The 23,329-nt window shown below is 35.9% G+C and overlaps 1 protein-coding gene across 2 annotated transcripts in view; it reads left to right on the top strand.

Annotated features, from left to right (window-relative positions):
- The window catches only part of GUCY1B1 (guanylate cyclase 1 soluble subunit beta 1), a 28,611-nt gene extending 9,023 nt beyond the window's left edge, over window positions 1–19,588 (top strand). The window contains exons 4-12 of one of the 2 annotated variants that reach the window (XM_010176884.2): window positions 6,693–6,923; window positions 8,442–8,558; window positions 9,399–9,532; window positions 10,444–10,641; window positions 12,468–12,705; window positions 13,560–13,700; window positions 14,861–15,015; window positions 15,331–15,457; window positions 18,770–19,588. In XM_010176884.2, the coding sequence (XP_010175186.1) occupies window positions 6,693–6,923; window positions 8,442–8,558; window positions 9,399–9,532; window positions 10,444–10,641; window positions 12,468–12,705; window positions 13,560–13,700; window positions 14,861–15,015; window positions 15,331–15,457; window positions 18,770–18,793 (1,365 nt within the window). In that variant the 3' untranslated portion in view covers window positions 18,794–19,588. The remainder of the gene's footprint in view (window positions 1–6,692; window positions 6,924–8,441; window positions 8,559–9,398; window positions 9,533–10,443; window positions 10,642–12,467; window positions 12,706–13,559; window positions 13,701–14,860; window positions 15,016–15,330; window positions 15,458–18,769) is intronic. The other variant, XM_010176885.2, reaches the window with a different exon arrangement.
- Window positions 19,589–23,329: the final 3,741 nt, after the last annotated feature.

A 23,329-nucleotide genomic window follows, 5' to 3' on the forward strand; every position in this document is an offset into this window, starting at 1 on the left:
TCTTTCCCATCCCCCGTATTGATATGTAGACCAGGCTCTTGGAGAAATTCTTCGCATACCAGTTGTGTTTTTCCCCCGGGATCTTCTTCGACATTATTCCTTTCTCTAGTGTGTGAACAAGGCCATTTTTTGATTTTTAAGTTAGCTCCAGTAATTATTCCACAGACGTCTCACAAATGATGTATGTTCCAAAGAGGTTTAAATATTGATTCTAAATTGACTTATCATTTTCATTTGACTACGTTAAGCTTTTCTGGAAATTTTATTGTTGTACAGTAATTAAATATACATTTAATAGTATTGGTCAAACCTATTGTAAGTAAGCACAAAGTTCAATTTAAATCCAAAGTATTCTTCCAGACCGTCTGAGCCAAAAGCACATGGATGCCTAAAAATTAGTGTTACCTCCAAACTGAAGGAGGTGCATATTGTCTGTGTTTTATTTTGTCTGTTACCCTGTTTTTTCCCTTGTCCCTGTTAAAGTTGCGTGCCCTCAACCCTGAACTTTTTCTTGTCTCTGCTACTTAATAAAGACTAGCTTTTGACACCTTCAGTGACGTTAAATAGTGTGTTACTCCACAGGCACTCACAAAGTTCAGTGGTAGATAACCAGAAAATAATGAGCTATTTGTTTCTGTAAGGCGAGAGTGCCAAAATTTGCAGCTTATCCACAAAGACAATGAAAATCTCCGTGTATTACCCCACAGGTCAACTATTAATCATTAATGGTACAGAGTGAGAGTTTTAAAGCAGAGTAAGTCTGCCATTGTGGTACCTGGCTAGTTTTACACTGTTCAAAAAAAAAAAAAAAAAGAATAGGAGAAAAAACATTGACCAACTTCTTTCATCTCAATCCCTTGCCTCATAATTTAGTAAATTAATGCTTTTGTGTTTCAGAGTGTTAACAATGCATTGTTTGAAAAAGCACAGCACAGAAGAACAATGGAGTTGCTTTTCATTCCTTCAGTGTTTGTGGACCAATCAATACCTCTTCTGTAAAATTTTTGGTTTGGACCTTAGTTAGAATTTTGTTTAAGGAAGAATTGTTTTTTGAATTCATAAGAGCCTCAGTGCCTAGCCGTAAATTTCTGATGTTATTATGGGAGTTGCCTTCTGACTTGCAAGAATGGAGCTGAAATTCCTGAGTTGTCCTCCCAAATCTCTTTATCCAAAGCATTTACATAACAGTCAAACACAGGACTGGTTTAGTAAGTTTTGCAGTTCTCTTTTATATTAGTGTAAGGCTGATACCTGCAATTTGATGTTTAATACTTTATTATCCACTTTTCTCCTCTGGCTGTTTAGAACAGATGCTTACATAAATCTGCTTGAGAGAGTGAAGATGTCTAAGTCTGTATTTTCATGAAATTTTGCTTGAATTTGTCTTACATATTACCAGTTTATGTGAAGATCTTAATTGTTTAAAGTAATAATGTTTTTATTTTGTTAACTGGCTAGATTTTTTTTTCATGGGTTACACAGAATCACAGAATGGCAGTGGTTGGAATGGACCTCTGGAGGTCATTTTGTCCAACCCCCACTGCTCAAGCAGGACCACCTAGAGACAGTTGCTCTGGTTTGTGTTCAGACAGCTTTCAGCTCTTTCTAGGGATGAAGACTGCAAACTCTTTATACAACTGGTGCCAGCCTGATTCCTCCTCACAGTAGAAAAGTGTTTCTTGATGTTCAGAAAGAACCTCTTGTGTTTCAGTCTGTGCCCGTTGCCTCTTGTCCTGGCACTGGACACCACTTAAAAGAGCCCGGCTCTGTATTCTGTCCACCTTCCCTTCAGGTATTTGTACACATGAACAAGTTCTTTCTGAGTCTTCTCTTCTCCAGCTTGAGCAGTGCCAGCTATCTCAGCTTTTCCTCTTATGAGATGCTCCAGTGCCTTAATCATCTTACTGGCCCTTCACTGGACTCTTTCCAGACTCATATCTCTCTGGTACTGAGGAGCCCACAACTAGACACAGCACTCCAGTTGTAGCCACTCCAGTGCACCTCCCTCACCCTGCAGAGAAAACTGAAGAAAAACACATTGTTCTTGTTTTGTCCTGAATTTTTTCTTTTGGTGGAAAAATAGCTAAATAGAAAAAAAAAAAATTATCACGTTTCTGCACTTTCACGGAGAAATATTTTATATATACATACATACATACATATATATATATATATGTTCTTCTGAAATACAGTAGGACATTTGCTTTGAACTTGGGTTCATAATTCCAGCTGAATAGTTCAAGAAAGCCTAGGTTGCCATTAACTGATTAATTAGTTTAAATCCAATTTGCCTTATCATCTCTGATATGTTAGTCTATTTTTAGCTAAATAGAGCTAAGACTATATAATTTTTGCAGCAGATATTGTCCCAAGAATTGTTGCTGACTTTGAGAGCATGCCAAGAATATTTAAGTTCTGCCAGTCTCAGTATGAGAACTGAAGATCTTCATGGTGCTGGTGACCTGCTATGGCATGAGATCTCTGTTAGCAGCCTTCTGCCTGTGCCTTCTCTCACTTCATTTGTCAGAGATTGTTTGTGTATAAGTGTGGGTGACCTGTGAAGGTAAAGCCAGGACAGAGAGTCCCTCAAGGCTACAAATGGTATGGGTCAATGAAGGATGTTGTACAATCCTGCAAAGCGAAAAAATCTGTTGGGAAAACAGACTTCTGCAGTTCTGTTATTATCTGAGAGCAGACTATCAAAATCTTTCTTTAAGACAGGGAAGATGGTTTACAATATCAAATGAGAAAAGGCCAGGGGAAATCCTCGACGAGATAGTGATTTCTGACTGTCTCATTGCTAATGGCAGTATAAAAAAAAACAGAGCTAGAATGTGACCAGCTGGAGAGCTGACCTAAAAACTACTTAGGTACTTGTTGTGGAAGACAAGGAGTACAGATCCATACATTAAAATGCTACCTGTGTATGAAGTTAAATCAATTGTGGACCCTGAAACAGCTGCAGTGAAATTTATCAAATAGTATTGCACAGTTGGTTTTGGTCAGAAGAGGTCAAGAATTTCATCCTGTATTGACCTTTAAATAGCAAAAACCTGACTTTGTATTAATCTTCACAATCTGTTGGAAATAATCCCTGTCCAAGGACATTCTGTCCCTCCCCTATGCTGAGATATCAGCGTGTCTTGGGGACGTGCTCATATGCATAGAATTGAGTCTTTTCCTGTAGATACATCAGGGAAAGTTTAATGGATAGCATGTGTTTGTGATACTTGCTGTATCACAGTGATACTGCTTGATTTAATATCTTGCGTGAAGCTCACCAAATATATTAAAGCACAAAGTCATTTAAAAATAACTGTTCTTTGAATTGCCCTCCTCTGAAATATTGATGTGAGTTTTCACTTGGCTAAGCAAAGACAAACTCAGAAGATACATATTCTGGAAAGCACAGGCAGGTTAGCAGTTAGAGGTTATATATTCTCTTTGAAACCAGGAGAGTGATTTTTCCCTTCAGTTTTTAGCTGCAGTTACTATGGTGATTGAGCTCTTAGATGTGGTGAACTGATGTCACTTCACCAGCTAAGACCACAGTATAAGGAAGAATTAGACTTGATTCCTGGCTTTGTTGCTTCTGTCACTGAACTTTCATTTGTCGAGCATTTAATAGAGGCTTCTTCAACAGTATTTAAATGATATTGAAATTCTGTGGCTTGCAAACTTTGCTTGCACAATGAAACAATGGATAAGTTCTATTCTAGTTAAGCTTACTGCAGAGTATCTAGGGCAGATCTTTAAGCTAGATAAGTATCTGACCAATTAAGTTGGATCTGTAGGTATGAGGGTTAAGCAACAGAATTTAACATATCATGTTAATGGCCAGAAGTGCTCATTTTAAATTTGCATTACAAGATGGATGAAATCATGAGACAGGAAGATTAGATAGTGCATAAATTATGTGACCAGAAAGGGCATAACAAAATTACATATCCAGTAGGAAGTTATTTAAGAATGAATCAGTAGCTTTCTTAGCCTGGAGAGGGGTATGATTGTAGTTTCTGTTAATAAGTGTCTGTGCATGGATGACCAGAATCAAATTCAGTAATCCAGCCATGTCCACAGCATATCAGGTTTACCAGGAGTGTGCAGCTGATGCTGTGACTATCTTGTAGGTCTGGCACATTTCCATGTGATTGGCCTGTTGTTCATTTGCTGCACTAATGTGGTGCACTTGTACAGCAAGCATTTCTAGGTGCCCTAGAGTCTGGTCAGAAATAGTGTTGCAAATGAACTTGAAGATGCTTGGGAAATTTGCAGCCTTGCACTGTTACTGACACAGTTCTAATCTATAAAGGTTAGAAAAAATAGAACATCGTATGTGATGACTGATTTCATCACTGTAAGCTTGTAGGATCTGTGGAGGGTTGTGTCTCAGATAGATGTCTTGAAGCATGTAGCAGTCGTATTTTGAGAGGTGTTTCTTTTTTAACAAACACTTGAGTTTTGTTTATTGATGCATCATTCATGTATAAGAAATGGAAAAAATGGGAAGTTTTGAAAAATCTGTTAGGTGCTGCATGATAACAGGAAAAAACGTATAAATAGAGGTGCAGGTTGCTAACAGAATACTAGTGACTAAGAGGGTCATTAGGTGATAATATTAATGTCTCTGGAAGGTGATGTGCCGTTAATATGAACATTTCCTTAGAAATTATTGCATCTTTAAAAATGAATTTTAGGACTGCTTTGCTGAATGAAGAAGCTTTTCATCCAAAGTACGCCCTTTTATTTTTTTTTTCCCCCAGTTTTGGCAAGAGCAACTGTTTGAAGTAAGATCCAAGACTGGAAATGAACTGGAAACATGGATTAATCCTAATCCTAGTTCTATGCAATTTGAAAAAGGTTACTGTGTATAATCTCAGCTATCTCTGGACACAGTAGTAGTAATAATGAAATAAAACCTGTGGAAGTGTGTATGAGTGATAGAAAGTAAGAATTAAGACTGCAACTGTGTTTTATCAGTCCTCAGTATGGCCACAGTCTCTCACAATTTCAGGGATAGGAATTTAAAAGAAGAGGAAGACATGGAAAAACTTTCAACCCTGAATTCAGAGGAAAACGAGGTCCCCATCTACTATGTTCCATTTTCCTAGACAAACCCACTTAACTTCTTTTCCTCAAATGACCACCATGGATTCTTTCCAAGGTTTACCTCTTATTAACTCATAATTTCACACTTCTCTCTGCTGCACATTGTCATATGGAATACCAACACTGTTTCTTGAAATTAGATTTTATCATTAACAGTTGAGCTTGTTCATGCATCCAGCTTTAGGTACCTACAGTAGCTGGTAAATTTAGTAGGCTGGTCTTTCTCTAAGTTACTTAGATATGCAATAGAAAGAGAAGACTAAATGCAGCACATGGTTTAGAGCACCTAAATCAGGCTCCTGCTCTGAACTGTTCTCCAAAAAAGCCTCTCTTTCCTTTAAATGAATAGTCTACTAGAAGATGAAGGAACACTACCTTCTTAAATTAAGCATCATTTAGCAATAAAACATTGTTTTGTTGTTTTACACTTTTCCATTTGGATAGGAACAAATACAGGACTCGGCACTCCCCAACTGATCAGCTAGCATGGCTGACAGTTGTGGCAGAGAAGTATTTAGTAAACTAAACATCTTAGGGAGTGTGCATATCTGTTTTGTTTTCATATTGTAACTGTTAATTCCTGTGGTTAGACTATGTGTAAAGCACAGAATCGGCATGCTTTAGAGATTTTAAGAAGTCTTTTTTTGCCTCATTGACTTTAGGATCAGACTACATGAAAGCAGAATCAGGTGCAACATGTTCTAGAAAGTTGTCACTAAACAATACTGTGTAAATAGAATTGTTCTGTTTCAGTAATTAAATCTAATTAGGCTTGAGAAGACACTCTACTCACACTCTACTGCAATACATGACTCTTACTACAAACAAAATAATTCCTATTAATTTCATATTTTTTACTAACTTTGAGTAAAATTACTGAAGTGTGAAATGCTATATTCAAGACACTTACTTGAGATTTGACTGATGTAGGTAACTCTGATTTTGCTGTGATTTCATTTAATATGGAATGCAGCTTGGAGAAGATTGTAATTGCTTTTATTTTTATGTGTTTGTCTTGATCATGCATCATCACTGCTTGAATGTGTAAGGACTGTATATTCAAACCTCTGCTCCATCCACCTTTCTTCTGGCTGATTGTGATATGCCCATCCTCTGGTCAGCACTATTTGCTGATGTGTTATAGACCTTGCAAACAGCTTTCATCAAAATAAGGATTGAAGTGGTCTGTGTAATTCAAGACTTGCCACATGTTCATTCAAGGGGAAAGGAAAGTCCTGTTTTCGGGCACGTACCGGTAAAAGCAAGCATAAGCTGAGCCTTGACCCTTGATTTCAGGGTGTGGATTTCACTCAGGCTTTATAAATTGCATTTGAGTGATCTAGAATATGTTTTTCATGCAAAGAGCAACTGTGGTGAAGCAAAGGCATAGTTATTCACCTGGAATTATATAGACTGTCTAAAATCAGAAATACTTACTAGAATATTGTTTTTTTTCAAGATGCAAATATCATCCTTTAATTCATCTTTCTGCTCTAAATGTATTCTTGTCTTCATGGTAACATTCCAGCTATTAATGAGTAGCAAATTTTTCAGTTTTTAGTTTTTTTCCTTCGTTTTTCTAGGTTATTCAACAGAGAAATGAGGAATGTGACCACATTCAGTTTTTAATTGAAGAGAAAGAGTCTAAAGAAGAGGACTACTATGAAGACCTCGACAGATTTGAAGAAAATGGTACCCAAGAGTCTCGCATCAGTCCCTATACTTTCTGCAAGGCCTTTCCTTTCCACATAATATTTGACAGAGATCTGGTGGTCACACAGTGTGGCAATGCTATATACAGAGTCCTTCCACAGGTTAGATGATTCTCATGCATGAATAATCATAGAGATTCCTAATGGTAGATGCTTCACAGTTTTATTTCAAAGATAAATAAAATAGATTTAGGATTCTCTGTCTAAACAGCATTCCTGTGTAGCTGTATAATATTTACTACATTGTGCTCCTCTTGTTTGAGAAAGGACTGTAAATATAGCCCCAACTCTACTAAAGCTCCGTTCCTTATGATCATGTCCATGTGCTGTAAGATAATAAGCTTGAGCAGAGAAAAACTGATCACCCCTACAATGCAGTTGTTCAGTTCACAGAATCACAGAATATTAGGGATTGGAAGGGACCTCAAAAGATCATCCAGTCCAATCCCCCTGCCAAAGCAGGAACCTTTTTTGTAGTTCACTCCAAGATATATTTTCTATGAAAGTGACAGATAACTTTTTAGAGTGGATGTGAAACAATCAGTGCAACTTTGGCTGGGGTTCAGGAACTGGTCTTGCCCATACTATTGTATAGTGTAGCAGCAAGTACATAGTCTATATATATATATTACTTGCCAGTAATGCCTTCAAATACTTAAGCTGTCAGATGCACAATAACCGAAGAGCAGAATAACACAAGTTGTAGTATACTTTCTTGGCTTGTACATCAAAAGCATCAGTATTAACTAAGATGAGCCAGCCTATGTTTGTGATACATATGTATGTGTTCTGAACTAAAGGCAGCTGCTGCAATTTCCTCTGGTTATTTACAGTAAAAGAGTACTCAGAGGTCCATTTAATGTTATGTATTCTGTATATGAATAGGATACCTCAGTTCTTGCCTGAAAGAGCTGATACTGTTTCTAAAAATAAGGAACAGGTAAAAGCAGTAATATGAGAGAAGCAAAAGGTAAAATGATGAAAACATCAAATGATCTTTACAGTTATGTAGGCTAATGTTGCACATACTACATTATTTCTGAATCATTGTCATACTTTTAAAATGCAATTTTATGCTATTTGGTTTCTCCTGCAATTTGTTTTTGGTGATTTCTCTCTGAATTTTGCAGGAAGATTTGAATGGAGAGCTTTGTAAGTAGCTCTCCCAGATTTTTTCCGAGGGCATTCACTGAACAGCTATAACTAATTATTCTGCCTACTGAGGCTGGCTATTAAGAACCTTATTATCAGCATAGTTTATTGAAAAGGGAGTTTGAAGGAGGTCACTTAGGAGGAAAACACTGGAAGGCTTTTTTTTTAACTGTAAAGTGGGAATAGTTTGACAGATAATGAATGTGATAGTCTAACACAATTTTACGAAGTCATCTTGCAGACTGGAATTGCACTTTGAAGTCAATATACTTCTGGTCTAAAATCATTAATTTAAACCTTGTGTTTTAATGAAGAAATGCATAAAGTATACGTTCTCTTCCATTTAGTATTCTCATGTAAACAAATTGAATATAATCACTCCGTGTATATTTTTACTATAAAACATAACAATCTCTCTCTCTCTTTTTTTTTTTTTTTTTTTTTTTTTTTTTTTTTTTTATATTATAGCTGCAGCCAGGAAATTGCAGTCTGTTGTCAGTTTTCTCCTTGGTCCGGCCTCATATTGATATTAGTTTCCATGGGATCCTCTCACATATCAATACAGTCTTTGTACTGAGGACCAAGGTAACTAGAGAATATTGACCTGGCTTTTCTTTGAGTAAGTATGCTTTGGAGAGATAAGAAATACTGAAAGCTCGAAAGTCTTCAGAGAAAATTGTTTGCACAGTAGTGCACTCAGTCCCTTTTGATTCTTGAGCCAAAAAAAAAAAAAATAAAGAAGTGAATTAATGTGTTGCTGTTATGTAGAATGCTTTATAGGAATGGTGAAGTACAGAATACTTCATGTCTGATGCTTTCTTTGCAAAGGGCCAGTCCATGATATGGCATTGTACCAAAGTAAGTGTAGAGAGGCAATTACATTTACTTTTGCTTCATAACAGTATGGGAGACAATTATGAAATGTGTTCTTGCTTGGGCCCATACGTTCATACACAGTTCTATGTCCCTTTTGCTAGAGAGGGTAGGACACGAGGTGGGTGATATGAACAAATGCAGCATGTAGAGTAGCACCTACTATGTCAAGGAGCCTGTTTATTTATAGAAAACTATCTGAGAGAAACCAAAAAGATTTCTTAGAGATGCTTCTAGACACAGAAGGAACCTCACAGAGTAGGCAATACTTTTGTCAAGCTGTTGTTAAGAAATGACACAGAAGAAAACAAGAGTTATGAACATGAATGTAAAGAAAGATACCATGCTTTATATCTTTGAGGTAGCAAATCACAATATTAAAGTACAGGTAGTTTATGGTGTTCAAATCAGAAATTGATTGGGTTTTAATGTAGGCTATAGCTCTATCTCAAGCATTCTGACTGCCTTCATAGTAAAGGCAGTTATGTACAGGGCCTGGTGAGTAACACATGTTACCATTGCCCTTATATAATTGGGACTTCTCATCACCAGGAGGGGCTGCTGGATGTGGAAAAGCTGGAGTGTGAAGATGAACTGACTGGCACAGAAATCAGCTGCTTACGCCTGAAAGGGCAAATGATCTACTTGCCTGAAGCAGACAGCATTCTCTTTCTTTGTTCACCAAGGTACTTTAAAACCTTAAGTGTTCTATAATATTGATTTTTATTTTACAACGACTACTACTACTTTTATTTATTTTATTTATTTATTATAATATTGTTTTTTATTTTACAACTACAACAACTACTACTAATTTTAAGAATACTTATGAGCATAGTACTACAGAGATTAATTGGTACAAGAATTGATTTAATTGGTTTTGATGTGTTTTAAAAGTGGGAAGAGCATTTAAACATCAGAACTTGACTGATTATTAAATAATTCAATGTAAACATTGGGATGCTCTGGCCCAGTTTGTATAAATGGGAATTCCTCATGATTCTATGATTTTTGGCAAGTTTTGTCCTTTGTTTCTTACTCTGGGAGTGCTGAGAAATGCCACGATGATTTGGTTTCTATGTGGATTCATATACTTTTGCATGTATTAGATTTAATGTAATAGAGCAGTGATGATTATAAAAATGTGGTTGGAATAGGGGATTGAATTGAGGGTTTCTTTAGCCAAGAGCATGTTGAGCTAATACATGAGATAACACAGTTATGATATGTTAGTCTCCTGTGTAAAAGGGAGAGGGTGGATGAAGACAGAAAGGGAAGAGGCTTTGATGTAACCTTGTACACTACCTTGATGTAATCTGGCTTTTATTTGTGAACTGAAGTATGTATGTGTGATACGTTCATGGAACTTATCAATGAGAATTCTCTATTTAAATGCAAAAATCAAAAGCCATGTGTCAACATGAATGAACACAAATGAGGTACTTCATAGAAGGGATATGTTGTACAGCTCATCACAATTTCAGAAGCATAATCTTTCTTCTATTAATCATGAGCCTCTGCTGTTCATCTGAGTTTTAAATGTTCCTTTGGCAAGTTTAATTGTACCCATATTATTATATATTTCTCTGCATTGCAGTGTGATGAACTTGGATGATTTAACCAGAAGAGGTTTATATCTGAGTGACATTCCATTACATGATGCTACCCGTGATCTGGTTCTTTTGGGAGAGCAGTTCAGAGAGGAATATAAACTGACTCAAGAGCTTGAGATCCTCACTGACAGGCTGCAGCACACACTGCGTGCACTGGAAGATGAAAAGAAAAAGACAGACACGTAAGAACCAAATTTTGCTTTTGAGCTGAAACAGTCACAGCAATATATTATTTATAGCTGCCTTCAAAAAATAACAGCATCTTGGAAGGAATATGAGAGATATTCAGGGCTGATAATTTTGGAGTCAAGAAAGAACATTTTACTTGAATGCCTCATAAGGTATTTCTTTATTTTGATTGTCAAACGACATCTGCAGTCTGGGCTGTTACATGCACAGGTGTTTTGATGGCTCCTTCCCTGATAACGAATGTTATGAGAAGTGAACTGACAATCCTTTTCGCTTTGTGAATTACCTAAAATGGTAGTTTTGCAAATTTTCTTACATGCCGTCCCTGTAGCCAAGATGAATTTGATGGATGCCCAGATGCTACTATTGTAGACCACTTTGTCTTTCCAGACTGTCATGCTCACAGGTTAATAGAACAGAAAAACATATCTCATAAGCCTCAAAAATAGTCTATGTAAGTTTTGCAATAGGCTAATGCTGTTAATTTGATTTTATAGTTACCTGTAGGAATGCATTTGGGGCTGTCTAGATAATACTACTATCTAGTCTAAGTACATAACAATGGTGAAGTATATACATTGGGCCCCAAATCCATTTCTACAGGTAACTATAAAATCAAATTTATAGCATTAGTATATGGCAGCTTAGCTAAAGGGCTACTGGCAAGTAAATTAAACAAAAGTTTGTGTAACCAGTAGTATGGGGTTGATGGTTGACTCTTGTTTATAAAGCATAGTTCCCATCTCTGTAACAGAATAATTTCTTGTAGATTATGCTTGTTTAGTAGTAGAATTAACATTTGTTGTGCTATGAATTCTATTGAGAGATTTTTTTTTTTTTCTCTCTAGTAGAGTAATGGAAATTATTTTTAAAAGACTTGAAAGAGATGGATGGAAGAGTCAGAGAGAAAAGAAGCCTAAAAATATTTTTTCTTTTCATTCCTGTTGACTTGCTTTATAAAATCATTTTATCTTCAGGAATTCTAGCCTTCTTGGCAGCCACAGGGACAGACAATGTCAGTTACTATATCGTGCCAAAAGTGTTCACTAATTACAACTCATGCAGTAGTGAACTTGCCAAAATGCAACAAATGAGGTTTTGTGCAGGAGGCTGTGTACAAAATTATGCTCAAGATTTGTGAAACAGTCAGATCTTCAGCTTCCCCACCTAGCTGTGTAAAGAGAGAAATACACCTTAAGATGGCAGTTAGAAAGCTGAAGGAACACGCATGAGGGTAGGGTGAAGCTCTGTGTGTAATCTGGATTTTATTTACATAATTTGTAATATGAACAATTGTTAATATGTCATATAGACTACTCATTAAAAAATCCCCACGCAATAAACCCTAAACGCAGCATTCTCAACAGAAGAGGAAGCATTTAGCAATGTATGAATTGATCAAAGGTGGAAAACTGTTTGATTTCTTCATGGCCTTTTTTTGAGGTTTTTATGATTCTGTGAGCAAAACCAGATTATATGAACTGTGGGTATGGCAGAAATGCTTAAGCAAAAATGATCCAAGGTACTATTAACAGATCATGCTAGAAGAATTAGTAATATATGCCTCATTTTGTTGCTAATTTAGATGTATTAATGTGTGTGTGAAATGTCATAGCTTTAGGTATGCTGAGGTAGATCAGTTTGTGTTTCCCAAATAACATATTCTTCAGTAAATATCTTTTATATCGCTCTTTGATAATGTTAGTATGTTGTAAACCCTATGGGAGGTACTAAGTTAATGTTTGAAGAGTGCTAATGTAAAGACCTTTCTCCACATTCTTTCTGTTTTGCTTGAGCCTTTCTTTTCTCACACATTTAGGTTACTCTACTCTGTTCTACCACCATCAGTGGCAAATGAGCTGAGACACAAGCGTCCTGTTCCAGCTAAGCGGTATGACAATGTGACCATTCTTTTCAGTGGCATTGTTGGATTCAATGCCTTCTGTAGTAAACACGCCTCTGGAGAGGGAGCCATGAAGATTGTTAATCTTTTAAATGATCTTTATACAAGATTCGATATTCTGACTGATTCACGAAGGAATCCATTTGTTTATAAGGTAAGCAGATTTTCAAAGTATTTAATCTGTGACTTTTCAGTAATTTGCTATTATATCATTCCTTTCCATCCATTGGATTTTAAGCTTTTTTTAAAAAAATAGTTATGTTCTCAGCCTTTGAAATGTGTTACCTGATATTACATAGCTAAAGAAGAGTATTATTTGTCTCTAAATTTGTGAAGAAACATAAAGGGCTGAGCTCTGACCAGGATTTCTGCTCAGTCACCTATTAGGTGAATATATAAATCTACTTCCACATTTAGCAGATGTGAACACTTATACAAGCAGTTTGTAGTTCTACTGAACCAGTTTTTCTGTCATATACCTGTGTGTCCTGGTTGTAAATTATAACTTACTATTCAGTTATTCAATGTGAATTTCATTCCTTCATTAGGAATGAGGTGTAGTTGCAGATGTGTCTGGTAGCAGGTAGATAGGTAGATATATATATATAGAGAGAGATAAATATATGTATATCCCACATATATATACATGAGTATACTTGTGTATTTATAAGATTCTTCCCTAGCTTTTACTAGACATCAATTTTATGCCCCATACTAAGTGAACCAAGGATGTGAGTCAAAACAAACATAGTGCTTAGTTTCTACAGAAATTCAAAAGACCCCAAAAGAGAGGCTCAAGTTCACACACAGTGTCATTTTAATTTGTTACATCATGGACATACAATAAATTCTCTTCAGTAACAAGCAGAGATGATGGGAATTAGGGTGATTTGAATGAAAGTAAAGGGAAACTGTTTGAAAGGACAGCTTAGTCTTGAAGGAAGTACAATGTTCATTTTATTACTCTAAAGCCTTTAATAAGTAATTGAAAAATACATATCTTGATAGGTGGAAACAGTTGGGGACAAGTATATGACAGTGAGTGGTCTACCAGAGCCTTGTATTCATCATGCACGATCTATCTGTCACCTGGCATTGGATATGATGGAAATAGCAGGCCAAGTTCAAGTAGATGGTGAGCCTGTGCAGGTTAGTAAATGTGTGGGCTTGAATGAAGAGCCCATTCTTTGATACGATGATAATGCTTTGAAATATGGTAATGCTCACTCCCAGTCCATGCAAACTTTGTTATTGTTAGATTTTGAGACTGATATCTACAAATAATATGAAGAGTCACATGTAGTTGTGACATGTGCAGTTCCCAGACCTTAAAATCTAATTATTGTGCTTAACCTTTTAAAGGACTAAATTAGGTCCACGTCATTTATATTTGTTTTATGATTATTTCAGTCTAATCAACAAATTCCCATTGCGTATCAAGTACAAGTCACTGAGTCTTCTTCATCTCAATGAACAGAACAATAATATTCCCTCACTGATATTTTTTATCACACTTCAGATCCTCACATCAGCATGAGAAAATATTACATTAAAAAGAAAAGTAGAGTTCCATAGGCAGTTATGGCAATGATTATAGGCAACAATGTATGTTAGTGGAAGTTCAATCATTGTGTGATTATGTGAAGATGTTGTGGTATTAATACAGAACTGGGCAAGCTGCATTGACCTGTCCTTATCAGAAGGTTGTGAGAGCAAAATAAGTAATGAGTGTGATGCATATTTCTATTTACATGAATGTTATTGGTTTAACAACTGGCTTAGATCTGTGTACTTCATTTTGTCATTGGGTAAAGAAGGGAGAGGGTTTGATTTTGGGCTTTACAATAATCATAATGTGCTCTTAAGAATGAGCTACTCCAAACACCTGTCCTGTCTCTTGAGCTTTTAAATGCAAATTACCATGATGTTTCCTCTGAGAAACATCTCTTTTTCTTGACCTACACCATCAGTTTCTGCATCTTCTGAGCACCCAGTGAACACAAACCTGCAAAGTGTGTCTCTTTTTCCACTTTTTAAAAATTTCACAGTACATAATAGCGGTATGTCAGGGTCCATGCTAGAAAAATACAGAGTTTTGATTTTTTGTGTGAGAGGCAGAGCCATGACACTGCACTACAATTAAAAAAAATAATGTAAAACACAAAATGCAAGGCTTTGAAGAAGCAGGAGTGGCACATCATTGAAAAATAAACTCTAGTAGATAGAAATGGCATAACTGTGTTTAGTCAGAAGCATCAGATTGGTTACGTTGATTTTGAAAATTCAAACTTTATTTTTTCTCTCTAAAGATAACAATAGGAATCCATACTGGTGAGGTAGTCACAGGTGTCATAGGCCAAAGGATGCCACGTTACTGTCTCTTTGGAAATACTGTCAATCTAACAAGCAGAACAGAAACTACTGGAGAAAAGGGAAAGATCAATGTCTCTGAATATACTTACAGGTGAGTGATGCAGTATTTTTAGTGGTGTTAACATCTTAAAATAAATCACTTTTTCAGCATAACATCAAAGTGTCTTTGGAGTTGAAAGTGATAGGAGTCCTGCCACACATTATTTATGTACATGAGCTCTTGTGAAACTGTATGGCAGACTGCATTATGATACACCATTATGGATATGTAAATATAATAATGCTCTAGAGATAGATTTGACTCTTTGTTAATTTGCTCACATATCTGTAGCATGTTTAATATTTTATATATAGTGTGTGGTGTGCATGTATATATACATTTATATGTTTTCTCTTTCAATTTCAGGTGTCTTATGACACCAGAAAATTCAGATCCTCAGTTCCACCTGGAGTACAGGGGTCCAGTTTCTATGAAGGGTAAAAAAGAACCAATGCAGGTTTGGTTTTTGTCCAGAAAGAGTACAGAGACAGAGGTATGACTAACGAGAGTGTAATTTTTTTTTTTTTTTAAACAAGGCGTAAACATGACAAATTTAATCTAAACCACTGAGATCCATTTGCAAAACTAAATGTTCCCTAGAAAAAATGAAGAGTTTTGTACAACACTATTTAATTAATGCATTTACTATCTTGACAGCACATTGAAGTCCTTGATTATTTGTCTTTGCAGTTTGTGCAGTCCCTGAAAGAATACTTTTGTATTTTAAAAAGTCCTTGAGGGAATGCCAAGTGTTTAAATATTTACATTTCCCTCTTACGGATTTCTCCACTGTACTAGATTTTGCAATATAATGTCCGTTTCTGTTCAGCTCACATTTCTGGTTATCAGCACTTAAAAATTCACCATTTGCTTTCTTACAGGGAGTGAATAAATGTGCTTTCAAATATTTAGGCAACAGTCCAGTAACTACTTGCAAGCAGGTTCACACCTGATGTGTATGGTGATCTGTTAACCCCAGATGGATCTGCTTGTTCAGAGACTGTTGCGTGATAGAGGTCTTGCTTTAGAAATATACAGAGTGAAAACTGTTTCTTCTAAATGCCACATAAGCCTCAGTCCTCTTCTCAAAATGATGTAGGGTAAACCTTTTCAAGCACTGAGCGGTCTTTAAGCTTATGCCTCAATTTCAGAAGTCTGAGCCTGTATTAACCAAAATCTCTTTAAAAGTTGATGAGATCTAGACTCATAAGTGTGCTACAGACTTAGACATCTAATCAGGTTACAGTGTGCCAGCTGATTTGTCATAGCTGAGTAGGTGCATACATTCCACCCATTACCAATGGGGAGAAAAAAGGGGTAAAACTAATTCATGTTGCTTCAATTTTGTCCTGAACTAATACAAAAAGAAAAAGCTTGAAGATAATGTATTTAACCTTAAACATACACCCGATGAAAATAATGAAAGTAATCAGTTACCTTAGCTGAAATAATTCTTGTAAGTCAAAGGAAATTAATTATGCATCTGAATAGTCCTGTGCTTCTGAATATGAAGTTTAGGTTGTTAAACTCTTTGGGCTCTTTAGGAAATCTAATCTAGATCTACTACCACTGATACCCAAGTATATGAATACTGACTTTTAAATGGTAATTCCCAGTATTAACCCCCAGTATTAAACTTCAGGGGAGAGCCTGTACTTTAACTCTGCTGAAGTCTGTATTTAAGTATGTATTACTTAAAATAATATTCTAGGTGCCACTTTTGATAATATTTTTCTATTTTAATTCTATAGCAAGATAAAATATAATTTCACATGGCTGCCATTCTTTCAAATATTTATTTCTATCTAAAATATATTTTATTTAAACACTTTTCATTTTTTTTCTGTGTTATAAATTATGTCCTATCATTTGTAGCAGGGCATTTTGTAATTTTATATGTAAAATTTCAGAGAGGTACTGAGTCAGGTGGGTATTTTCCTTGTTTCAGCCTCACACGTGTTTAGTATGAATATAGGGTTCAGGCAGTTTAGAATTTTAAATATTGCAATTTCCTTTCAGAGATCTTGTACAGCAGCAGTCCTGAGAGGTACTTGCTAATATTATTATCTACTAATCGAGCTTTGGAGAGGGTGACACGGGGGCAGAATAAACCTGACAGAAAAATACTGTCAGCCTGATTTCAGGAGCACTTAAGACTCACAGTTCAAGTATACTCTACTTTTGCTAGGTTTTGTTAATTCTGAAATTCAGATATACATGTAATTCTTATAGATAGCCCATCACAAGTATCTCTCTAAATTGTAATAAGTTTAGGAGAATAGGAGAGTAGAAAGATTTATGTGGTGATTGCAGCTGATAATTGTTTTGTCAGAGTTGATTTTGAAAAGTGAAAGAATATAATCCTCTAGTCTTTTCATTCTTTTTAACTTCCTGCACAATTTTCTGTCCATAGACAAAAAGATGCACTGAGTTTTTCTCCTTTAAGATTTTCTGAATGTTTGCAGTTTCTCTTTGTCTGTAAAGAGAAAAGTTTCTCTTTGTTATTTCTGGCACTTTATAGGCTGAACATAATAGTTGTAATCCAAAAGCAGAAATGATAACCAGCTTCCTATGCTTAATCACCTTAGAGTAATTGCTTTGCTTTAGGCAAAGGTGTAGTCTTGTTTTTCTTTTCAGGATCTTATTCTCTCTGACCTTTCAGACACATACACATGCTAATATATTATCACGTGTAGTGCCATTAATTTCAGGCAGACTGTTCATAACAATAGATATGGCATCTTAACATATAAGGTAAATTTCCTGAAAGGTGACTCAAGAGTATTGCAAGAAGTGGCTTAGAGAAGTAAACATGAAAATATTTCTGAAATAATGCTGAAGATATTTCTGATGGTTATTCTTCTACTGTGAGGTTTTCTACCTCCAGTATCTTTAAATCTAGGATAGATTCACATTAGTGATATATTCTCCCTTTCATTATATCCCTTAGAGAGTCATTAGCTCAGCATTTGCAATCTATCAGCACAGTATTTTACCCTGAAGCCCAGTAATTAATATATGGTGAGGAAAGAGGACAAAATATGTAAAGCTGGCATAGACATGTGAAGCCAAGGCTTAAAATATGCTGTCTCTCTGCTAGGCCTATGGAAAATGATAGAGTTGGAGCAGCTCAGCATACCTCAAACTTGGTTCCTAAGATAGCATCTCTAGTATCAGTCACCTGAGCAGTAGTTGCTTCTGACAACGACATGATTCACAAGAATCAGTGTTTGTTTGGAGTGCTGCTCCTTTACTTTTTTCCACTGAAGATATCTCTTCCATGATACCATTTCAACAAAAATTAGTTTTGCATCAGAAATATACGTAGAACAAAAGCAACTGTAACCAGTTACTCATTTTGCATCTGCTTGTTTGCATGTTATAAGATTAATTATTAGTATAATTATTATTTTAACAGAAGTTCATCTGCAGCTTCTCTCTTGAGAAGCAGATATGTTGTAAAAAATACAGCTTGCAGAGAGCCTCAGGCATCTGACTGAAATTTACATCATTCTATACTTTCAAATATTTCGCTTCTGCCCTATCCCCATGTTACTGATGGGAACAAGTTAAAGTATCTCAGTCAGAGCTGGTAGTTCATCAGCGAATGTAGGAATTGTTATGTTCCTACATACAGCACATATGAAAGAAATATGTGCATTACCTATGCTGTGTTTTATTATTTTTGTTATTTACTGATACTGGTTGCAAGTTGTAAAATGTATTTTGTCACTGCATTGTCCCACCATGTTGTCGCTTCAAAGAAAATCCCTTACTTCTCAAATTCTACTTGCATGCACTCAAGGAAACAAAGCAAGATGCTTTCTGAGCTGAGGGAAGAGGAAGAGGACGCTGGATAGGGTGCAATACTGCCTCCAAATAGGGTGCCAGGCAGTAAGGTTGAGTTATGGATGTTATTTCACATCATATCTCCCATTGCCATGTGTAGTACCACTGTCTTTTGCCCTGCTTCTGAAATCATACTCACCATTTTTCTCCAGGCTCATTTGCTGTTTTTTTTCCTTAACGTTTGGTATTGTTACAACTCTTCTATAAGCATGTATTTCAAGCTTTCCTTTTTTTGATATGCATGTCAGTCATGTGGCCCTTCCTACCACTAGATAATATTGCATAAAATTTTGTAGTATGCACGCCACAACTAACCACTTAAATCTTATGCTTCACATCTTCATCTTCATCATCTCTGAAGTACAGTGGTAACATGAATTGGTGACATTTCTGGAAAGATGGGTATTTCAGTTGTTGGGCAGAACAATGAACCTGAAGAACTATTTTTAAAAATAACACTTAAAGTAGCATTATGAAAATTATTGTATAAATGTTGTTGATCAGATTTAGTTCTGCTATTACTGTGCTTCCCATTCATTTTGTGAACAACACTTGATGCACTGTAAATTCCTGGTTAGAAAAAGGTTCCTCTTTTGATATCATCCTGCATTTTCCCTTCGTAGACATTATGTAAACATTTTCTATATTGAAAGGGGGGAGTCATTTGTCTGATACTGCCATTTTGAAGTATGTGCCAATGTACTTCTACTGAAATGCTGTTCACTTGCGATGTATTTCTCATTGGTTTATATTAACTAAATTAAGTTGTCATGTTAATAATAGATTGCTGGACAATTTTAGACCACCTGTAGTGCTTTGAGTCTCTTCTGATGGAGCCCTCAGAATTGAAAGGCACGCTTTCAAGACATGCTTGTCATGGTTGCCTTTTAGTTTGGTGTCTCTAATTTTCAGAAATGATCTTATTTTATTCCTTGGGAGGATCTGATAATAATCATAGCATAATTAGGAGATTTAAAGCTTGTCTTTTATCTGCTGATACAGTTAGTAAAAGTGGACAAAGTTTCAGATGCTTAGACCTTCAATAGCTTCAACATACAGTGCATTTTTATGTGAATAATATCCGTTCTTATCTGACTGATGATTTTTGAATATTTGCATTATAAAATAGGATAGTGCAATTACTTTGTGTATAAAAATTGTCTATATCTAGTATACCTTATCAGCACAGAATAAATATGTATAAATGTTTCATGTTAATGTGCAAAAGAAATTGCAATAAATTATTTTTTCCACTGAGTTATAGAAATATTGGTATTTTCTTTTTGGTGAAAGCTATATTTCATTGTTGTATACTAAACAAGTGTGTTCTCCATTCCATAATTTGAAGTCCAAGTTTACATGATTTAACAAGTCATGGATCCAGTATTTGCAAATGTCCAAGAGTCTCCCACATTCAAGTTATGGGTCACATTCTCAGATGAAAGTAGTGTTCAAAATGTGTAGATTAATGCTCCAAAAATAGTAGATGAGGTCACAAAATGCATACATTTCTTTGAAACTCTTGGACAGTATTTAACAATCAAAAATTATTAGCCATCCACTTTGAGCAGGTTGTACATTGCCAACCAAAGCTTTAGGAATGGAAAATGAAGAGAGGAAGCCACATACATTCCTTTCCATCATCTCACTATCGGACAGCAACACATCCCAGCACTCTGTGAGAGATTGCCCTGGCTCTAGCAGATACACAACAGCAATTTGCACTTGAAGTTGATCAAGCTTACCAAAACTTTAATGATGACTCCTAAAGACCTGGGATTTGTGATGGCTGTGGTTGTGTATTAACATAATTCATGTAAATGGCTGTGAAGTAACTGAAGTTTCTGTATTGCTCTTCAAGCTGATGGAAGATGGTGTTCCAGAAAACTCACATAATGCTCTGTGTTTATCTTTTACCTTCTTAATAATTTCAAAGAATTAAAGCTCCTGTTACACTACTCTGCAACATAACCAGTTTCTTAAAGCACTAGAATAGCAGCTCATACATTGTGTCCATTTAAGAACTTTTTATCTCAAGGAAAACAATATGATTTAGGCACTTAACCACTTTTATTGCTAAAACTGGTATTCACTTAAGTGCCACATTCAGCTACTAAAATTATACTATGGTTAAATAGTACTCTCAGATAGCAGTTAAAAAGTTCTGCAGGTATTTAGTTCTTTTGTGTGTGTTCCATTGCCTCCTTTATTTAACTATAGCGATTTAGCTTTTCAATAGAAGCTCTCTAGCTGAAACATGAGGCAGAGTAATTACCAAAGTCTGTTTCAAAGGTGTTTACAAATGCATGTGTTTTATTTTAGTATTTTTTGTAAAAAGTTGAAACAAGGAGAAGAAAGGGGAAAGCAGCAGTGCCATTGCAAATTATTGAGTGTTCAGCTGTTTGTAATCTTCTGGATCATATCCTTTCCTTTGAATTCTGATACGCAAAAGAATTTGTGTTCCTGTGTTATTGTTAACTAAGGCTGTGGTCATTCAGGGGACTCTGCTACCCTACCACTGCCTTAAAGTTGGCACTGTGGTTGGCTTCCATGATGCAAGGCTGTGATCTGATTGTTGCTCGTGTTTCTTGGATAATATACTGCCTGTTTTTCCTAATGCTGGGCTTGAAAAACAGCAGAAGGCTCTCACTGGCTTCAGTAAATCTTGAAGGCAAGCTTATTAAGCACATACTGTCAGTCTTTAGAAGTTACATTATAAAGGCTTCCACAACAAATGAGACCATTTGATAATACGGCCCATATTTTTAGATACTCATCTTTCCATTGATCTTCCCCATGTGTAACTCTATCAAAATTTGATTTTTTTTAAAATTGATATGGGTAGGAAAATGTGTGTTTACTTTTTTAGCAAAAATACTACCAATTCTAGCATAGTAAGAAGGATGTATTATTACTATATTTACTTTTTTATTACACTTCTCTCAGGCTCTGTTGGAATGTGACATGTTATGAGCCTTATGCAGTCAATTTTTATTTATGTTTGTATGCTCTAAGGTAAAAACTGTAAATCTAGTCCTCAGTAGGAACAAGCTCTGGGAACATAATTTCATATTTGATAATTTTGGGGGAAAAACAGAATGATAAACAATGAATAAGACACTCATTTGGATATCTATTTACATAATTATCACAACAGTTATTATTGTGTTTTTTACTTGCAAAAAAAAATTAAATGATGTACTACTGTGTTTGGGAACTGGAAAGTCTTTATACATAAGAATAGCTTAAAACTTAATGAAACTTCAATAAGTGGGAAGGGCATGGATGGAATACTGCTGGTTTTAGCTCCATATGTGTTTCTGTAAAGTTACACATGGGAACAGACCAAACAATAAGCTACACAAACAGAACTCCGTTTTCTTTTAGGACAGTGTGAGCTTGCAAACTTAGTGATTCTGGCAAGCACATCTGCAAATGTCATAATTGGGATGTAGCTGGAAAGTGCAAACAAGTCAGCAGCTGGAGCAGAAGACAGAATGTCAGGACTCCAGCTTTAATCCTTTGATTGCTATCACAAGCTATTGCATGGCTCATAGTTCAGTTCTTTTCCCTTCTGTATCCAGCAACAGCTTACCTGTAATGATCTTAGAGCTATAGTGTCTGTCCCTTGCTCCCAAATTTGATGGTGTAAGAGAGTGATGCATTATTCATGAAAGTAGTGGCCTTTATCCTTATTGCTGTGATTTCTGTTGGGACTGTCCACTAAGTCCAGCTGAATGCACATTTAAACTTCGAAGGATCTGGGGCCTTTTTGTTCACCTTCATTACAGGTTTGTAGGAACAAGAAACAGCAGTATGTGTCTTAGACCTGGGTACAGTATTAAAAACTATTCCCCAGAAGACTGTTAATTCACCCTGATGCTATTGGGCTATATTTTGTTTGTTTGTTTGTTTTTAGAGGAACTGCATGTCTTTATTCTTACCTCGCAAAGGCAGCGTTGGCAGCAGTGCTTTATTAGCACCTAGAAAAGTTAATTTAGCTCTTATATACATATATATGTTTTTAATATATATATGCACACACGCAGACACGTGTATGAAGGACGTCCTCCAGGAATGAGTCATGAAGACAAAAGTGCAAAGCCCAATTAGGTTGTGTGAGATTTTTTTCATTACCTGGTTACAGTGTTTAATGTAGGTCATAGTACAAAACATAACTGACTAGTTACAAACTCATGTTTGAAAGACAAGCATATGCACAAGAAGGAAACAGGAAGGATATGCTGGTATCTGATATGAATAAGAGCTGTGTGGAGCTCGAGGCCCCAGAACCTTTTCTTTGAACAAAACTCTAGTAAAATGTAAAACTAATAAACATTTGAGTGTGCTGCAGGCAATCTGTGCACTGCAGTGTATGCTCTGGTACTCTGAAACTTTGATAGCCTTGTCAGCATCACCCATCTCCATGGAGCCAGAGGAAGGCCTGAGGCATCCATATCGTAATTTATTTGAGTGCCAAAGACGCAGAGGGTCTGTGTTATACCTGAAAATGGGG

Source organism: Antrostomus carolinensis, unplaced genomic scaffold (genome assembly GCF_000700745.2).
Source record: "Antrostomus carolinensis isolate BGI_N321 unplaced genomic scaffold, ASM70074v2 scaffold19611, whole genome shotgun sequence".
Classification (NCBI taxonomy): Eukaryota; Metazoa; Chordata; class Aves; order Caprimulgiformes; family Caprimulgidae; genus Antrostomus; species Antrostomus carolinensis.